The sequence below is a fragment of the Dioscorea cayenensis genome, chromosome 19 (assembly GCF_009730915.1).
Source record: "Dioscorea cayenensis subsp. rotundata cultivar TDr96_F1 chromosome 19, TDr96_F1_v2_PseudoChromosome.rev07_lg8_w22 25.fasta, whole genome shotgun sequence".
Classification (NCBI taxonomy): Eukaryota; Viridiplantae; Streptophyta; class Magnoliopsida; order Dioscoreales; family Dioscoreaceae; genus Dioscorea; species Dioscorea cayenensis.
In genome coordinates, this window is record NC_052489.1 from 24,740,198 (window position 1) to 24,746,682 (window position 6,485).

General features: G+C 37.5%; 2 protein-coding genes across 2 annotated transcripts; one reads left to right on the forward strand and one right to left on the reverse strand.

Moving 5' to 3' along the window:
* On the forward strand, positions 1-2,286 carry LOC120249944 (40S ribosomal protein S3a-like). The gene is given in 8 exon segments (XM_039258658.1): positions 1-65; positions 150-197; positions 282-371; positions 373-385; positions 1,034-1,171; positions 1,255-1,440; positions 1,536-1,736; positions 1,888-2,286. Coding segments are annotated over 8 exon segments (780 nt in total). The 5' UTR covers positions 1-54; the 3' UTR covers positions 1,981-2,286.
* Positions 2,287-2,436: 150 nt separating this feature from the next.
* LOC120283422 (surfeit locus protein 1-like) lies at positions 2,437-5,708 on the reverse strand. Its single transcript, XM_039290104.1, has 6 exons — positions 5,536-5,708; positions 5,355-5,452; positions 5,027-5,271; positions 4,174-4,348; positions 3,250-3,533; positions 2,437-2,696 (listed from the first exon to the last, which is right to left on the reverse strand). The coding sequence occupies exons 1-6, from the start codon at positions 5,669-5,671 to the stop codon at positions 2,627-2,629; spliced, it is 1,008 nt and encodes a 335-aa protein (XP_039146038.1). The 5' UTR covers positions 5,672-5,708; the 3' UTR covers positions 2,437-2,626.
* Positions 5,709-6,485: the final 777 nt, after the last annotated feature.

Genomic DNA, 6,485 nt, shown 5'->3' on the forward strand with positions numbered 1-6,485 from the left:
TTTTCACTGGTCACTCGCGCACACAGGCAAAGCAAAGAGTGCAGTGCTGTCGCCATGGCGGTCGGGTATGATTCTCTCCAATGCTTGCTTCATTGCTTTCGTTGTGCATTTGATCTCATCTTGTGTTGGTTCTATTTGTGTTTGTCCAGGAAGAACAAGAGAATTTCGAAGGGCAAGAAGGGAGGGAAGAAGAAGACGTAAACCCTAATTTATCTTATTGCATTTTATATTTCATGTGTATATATGTATATCTTATGTTTATATTTGTTAAATTTTTGTAGTGTGGATCCCTTTGCTAAGAAGGATTGGTATGATATCAAAGCTCCATCAGTCTTTAATGTGAGGAATGTGGGGAAAACCCTAGTTTCAAAGACAGGGAACCAAGGTTAGAGTTTTTTTTTTTTTTTTCTGTAACTAAAGTGCTTTTTATTGTATAATCTTTGGAATCTTTGTTGTTAGTTTTGGCATTCTTCTTAAAATTGCTTCTTTATGAATTCTAAGTTGAAACCCTGTCTGATTGGTTGTTATCAACACTGATTTTTTTTTTATTTTTATTTGTTTTAAGAGTCAATTTCTGTAGTTTTATTCTTAATTTTGCCTGTGGCCCTATTTTTATTTCAACTTGGCCTTTCTGAATGATATGCTCTCCGGGCGAGTATACCATTGTTCTGAATGAGAAGCCATATTCAGGTTTTCTTAACAAGTTTAAGTTTTTCTGGTAACAACAAACTTGTAACCTCTGCATACGGAAGAATCACACTTAGAAGACTTGTTTGTAATCAGTTATGTGTACCATTGTTCTGTCTCAGCGCCTTCACCCTTTGCCAAATTACTTTGCAGTCTTCAATATGTGCCAATGTCACTTAAGATGTACAATTTTACATTCAATCCACTTTCTGGTATATACTTTTGCTTTTAATGCTGCAGATGTCTTTCTTATGCTGATCTTTATGGTTTATTCGGTATTGTGTGCATCTTGCACTTGATAATTGGCTTTAATGGGGTAAAGTTCTGATTTTTGGTATTATTATAGATTGCATCAGAAGGTCTTAAGCATCGAGTGTTTGAGGTTTCTCTTGCTGACCTTCAAAATGATGAGGACCAGGCTTACAGAAAGATCAGACTTCGTGTGGAGGATGTTCAAGGAAAGAATGTCCTGACGAACTTTTGGGTATGTGGATTCTCTTATGGTAGGGTGGGTTGTTTTTTATTTTTTTGGATTGTCTTTTATGTCCTTCGCTATTCATTTTTCAGGGTATGAATTTTACTACTGATAAGCTGAGATCACTGGTCCAGAAGTGGCAGACGTTGATTGAAGCACATGTTGATGTGAAAACCACTGACAATTACAGTCTACGTATGTTTTGCATCGCATTCACTAAGAGACGTCCAAATCAAGTGAAGCGCACTTGCTATGCTCAATCTAGTCAGATTAGACAGGCAAATCCATGTTCATTCTTCGACCTTTTTTTTTTCCGCGTAGCTTACTTCATTTAATCTTAGTTCTTTGCAATTTTCTTTTGTCATCCTGTTAGATTCGCCACAAAATGATAGAAATCATGGCAGCTCAAGCTACCTCATGTGATCTTAAGGATCTTGTACAGAAGTTCATACCGGAGGTGATAGGCAAGGAGATTGAGAAGGCAACCTCAAGCATCTATCCTCTCCAAAATGTATTCATTCGCAAAGTAAAAATCCTCAAGGCACCAAAGTTTGATCTTGGGAAGCTTATGGAGGTAGCTAGTTCTCTAGTATGATATTATAAATCACACTTGAATTTTCAATGTAGCTCTTATTATCTCATGAAAAATTCATATCAGAGCAAGATTTATTCTTATTGCACCTAGTTAGTTCTCTGATGTTTTTTTTTTCTTTTATTTTTGGCAGGTGCATGGTGATTACAAGGAAGATTTGGGTGTGAAAGTGGACAGACCCGCAGATGACATTGCAGCTGAGGGTGAAACAGAAGTTGCTGCTTGAAAATGTGACACACTTAAACCAAATTCAGCAAAAATATAAATTGTTCTTGCTCAATTCATTTCTTAAGTGGATTTTATCCATGTTATTCATCTTTTTGATTTCCACCCATTTTCTTTTGAGGTTTCAACATTGCCAAAATTTGGCATTAGCTTTTTTAGCGGATGTTATGTAAGAGCAATTTTCCCTATTCAATCCAGGCAATTCCCTGATGGACAATGGTTTCCGATGTCATTTTCTTATGGTTTCTACAATTATGGACTATGGACGTTCTGCCATGAGGAATGCATTTGGTGTTTGTGAATTCTAATAATTTGTATTGTGTATGCATGTGTATGTACAAAAAAATGTGTACATACGCAATTATAGAAGTACAGAACTTGCTGGAAAATTCTGCAATAAGTTATCATTATTATCGAAATTATATAATAATATGTAAAGTGAAGGAAAAAATTTTTCATGCCAGAAATAAACTGTGTTACTTATATTCAAATTTCACATCGGCCATCCAAGAAAACCATCATTCCTGATCAAGGTTCTTGCCACACAGTGACATAGAAAAATAAGCACCACCACCAAAAATACATAATACTTGTATGAGATCTATTCAAGAAACTTGCAGTTCTGAAACCCTGCAATGAATATCCTGCTATTGCCTGATCTTCTTCGGTCTGATTCTTTTGACAGCCATGTAAGTTACTGCAGCTGATAAAGAGTACCTAAAGAATAAACAAAATATTAGATTCACAGTTGTTTTTTCTTTTTCTGAGCACAATACAGTACTGGTCAAAATCAATAATAAACTTGTACTTCAATTTGCCCATAATGCATCAAATTTTAATAATGTGAAGTAAAGGATGTATTGTTTGTGCAAACTGTCATTGGATTCTTCAGAAACCAAGAAAATTCCTTAATACATCATCATCCACTTCGTCTGAAGCATGTTAATCAGCATTTGCCCGGAAGTTAACATCGGGCAACTGTTTGACTCTTCCAATTTACCTTTTGAAGCAACAGAAGGCCTGACTGAGTATGGGCATATATGATCACATCTATGCACTCTAAAGAAAATGAATGTAAATCATTACTGATGTAAACTTATATGATCCATCTGAGGTTTACTGAGGATGCACTGTGTTATCCTTCAGAAACCACCACAAAGGGAAGAAGGGCATAAGCTGGTAAAAACTTAAAACAAGAACATAAATATCATGTTTATTCAAAAGGCAGAAAAGATGCAGCTTCTAGACATGACTTGAAATGAAAACTTACCAAGTAATCACATAATTTAGATGATCCCGTGGCATGACTGAATGATTGATCAAACTGTTAACATCCTTTGGAAGAGGATAGGGATGAGTTGGGTTCACATTTTCATTTATGTCTTCAATATAAAGGGTATCTTCTGGAAGCCCAGAAGCATGAGCAATCATAGGAACATCAACATAAAACCACTGGCCACTGTTGGGATCATTGGCTGGAACAAATATGCTTGGCTTCTCACTGCCACGAACAACACCAATGACTCTTATAGGTGTGACAACAGGTTCTTCATTCTGCAAACTCACAAAATCTTTCGGTTACAAAAATTTAAAGATCAACATTTTCTCATTAGTACAAAACATGCCTAGATGCAAACGTGATATAAATTAAGATGCCGGAATTGTAAGCATGCATATTTCATAAACAACCATTGCTTATGCTTGAATGAAATATAGCATACTTCCACTAGTCCATGTGTTGTGGTTGAGCTAGGTCCATGTGACAACATCTTAAATCAGTTGTAAACTCAAAGATGTTTACAGAACATAAAGCACAGGATATAAGATATTAGAGAAGTTTAATACTATTGATTTTAAAACATGAATCATGAAGTGAATGAAAAATTAGAGACATGCATGAAGTTCATAAATACAGGAAAACACGGTATGGCCACCTCACCATATATGTAAAAGTACCCGGTTAAAGATCCAAACATTTTCATCTACCTATTATTGACAAGAGAGACTATCTGCACATTGTCCACCTCATCCAGAAGGGCTTTTATTTCTGGAAATTTTTAATTCATAATCACAGTGGAAGTCAATGGTATATACTTCATTTAATGATCCTAAGGAGCTAAATATAGTCATAGTAATAAGTTGTTCAAACTTCAAACAATAAAAAATAAAGTTTGAATAACAGCATGCAATTAACCTTTGAAATTGTATGCTTCTTGGACCAAAATTTCCACCAAGGGGCTTCTTCAATGTTCTCAAAATCTGATTTCTTTTCAATTTTAGCCTTTTCAAAATCCTGTGAATTGTGTGCATCCTTGTCCCTCCAGCCACGAGGTACCCATCCTCTGTTTACAAGCACAGGCAGCTGCACACTGACAGAAAACTTCTTAATAATTGACAGTAAGCACCAAGTTTCACAAAGAGAACACTTCATTGAAGAGAAATATATATATATATATATATAAGAAAGCATAATGTGCAATACTCCTGAAGGTGAAGTGTCTGAAGAGAACTTAATGAACCTAAAACTGAATAATCTTCAAATGCAGGAAATGCAAGGCATAACACAAAACACATGAACAATGACACCTTTCATGGCTTATTTTCCATATGATAGTTGAATTTTCTCAAGTAAGATCATATGATAGTTTGCCAAAGATTTATATTCAACTATACAATCCACATTTAGACTGATGGAAATTGAAGCTTTGGCCTCCCTCGAGTTAGACTGGGAGATCAAATTCAATTCTTCATCAGATATATACATAATTTGAAAATGTGCATAAGCATGCATACTCTACATCTCAGTTGTTCATGAAATTTCAAATGTTCATTAAAATCGCAGATAAGCATCTAAGTTTCTATTTTTCTATTTTCTTAAGAGTAGTTTAGGGTTGTCATTCTCCCATAATCAACATTTTTCACCAAACCGTACGCTCACCGGACCCCAAGTATCTTGATGTTATTAAACAAAAAACAAAGAACAATATAATGCGTGGCAATTAACAAAAGGGACGAGGAAAAACAAATTTATTGTAACAAGAGATAACCTGTCACTCTGGTTGGGTGTCGGAAACAATGGCGTAATCACATAGTACCCATTTTCAGTAACTCCAGAAATGCTTCTAGACCGAGGACCAATGTAAACAGACTTCTCCTCATCAAAGACACCCTCACACAAGACCTTCCTGAATTCCAAGGAATCATCTAAGTCACTACCTGAACAAGACTTCAGCTTGTTCCACAGAATGGGCTCCATTTCCAATCTATTCTTCCTATAATCCAACATTTCCATCTGTGATCACAACCAAATATCTCATATTTCCAAACAATCCAAACAAACACATAGTCAAGCGATGAGAAAAAAGAAAAACGAACCTTCTCCTGCCGCCTGAAGAGCTGCCAGGTGCCAAGGCCGAAGGTGATGGCTCCCGGGAGGCACAAAAACAATCTGGCCCATCCTCCTCTCTCTTTATCTGCATCATTGGAAAGAGATTAGATTGAAGAAACATTCCATCTGAAAACCCCTCAAGAAAGGAATCAAGAGAACGACGGCAACCTTGTGATTCAGAGGCTAGTGGTCGAGAGGAAGCTGAGGAGAAGGGAGAGAAGGGAGAACAGCGAGCTGGGTTTCGGGCAATGGAGGAGAGGAAGGGTCTATGGAATTTTAGGGTTTTGAAGAGCGAGGCGGCCATCAGAAACCCTCTGTTCGAACTTCGACCATGAGCTTTAAAAGTTTGCGTTCGAAGAATAATAAATTAATAACAGTTTAGAGGGGTTTTTCGCATAAATATATTCGCGGGGTTTTCTACATAAATATATTCAAAAGGTCAAATTCCATAACCAGTATATATATATATATATATATATAGATAACTATATATATACTTCATCTTAATTCTATCCCTCCAAATCACTGTTTTTCAAAAGTTTTCCTTTGTGTGACATTTGACCTACTGTAATTGGTTGATCTAGATCTAAATAATTGTTGTTTTTCCTTCTAACCCTAGATCTAAATGTCTCCATGCGACGACATCGCGGTCCTCCTTGACCTCATGGACACCGGATCCCTTGAATCCCTACTTCACCGTCGCGGTGGCGCCCCTCTTCCCGACCCATCCTCGCGATCCCTTTCGAGAAGCCGCTCAGCGTGGCGCTCAGCCTTCTTCAACTCGCCCACACACCGCGCAAGCAACATCCTATCCTCGCAATCCCCCAAAATCACTATTTTTCAAAAGTTTTCCTTTGTGTGACATTTGGCCTACTGTAATTGGTTGATCTAGATCTAAATAATTGTTGCCCTTCATTCTAACCCTAGATCTAAATGTCTCCAGGCGGCGACATCGCTGTCCTCCTTGACTTCATGGGCGCCGGATCCCTTGAATCCCTACTTCGCCGTCGCGGTGGCGCCCCTCTTCCCGACCCATCCTCGCGATCCCTTTCGAGAAGCCGCTTAGCGTGGCACTTACCCTTCTTCAACTCGGCCACACACCGCGCGAGCAACATCCC

What these genes read in the sequence shown, in the direction of transcription:
- LOC120283422 (XM_039290104.1), bottom strand. Translation starts at nt 5,671, where the DNA reads ATGGCCGCCTCGCTCTTCAAAACCCTAAAATTCCATAGACCCTTCCTC. An exon ending in ACTAGCCTCTGAATCACAAG is followed by an intron (nt 5,453 to 5,535) that starts GTTGCCGTCGTT and finishes CCAATGATGCAG; the next exon opens with ATAAAGAGAGAGGAGGATGG. An exon ending in TCTTCAGGCGGCAGGAGAAG is followed by an intron (nt 5,272 to 5,354) that starts GTTCGTTTTTCT and finishes TTGTGATCACAG; the next exon opens with ATGGAAATGTTGGATTATAG.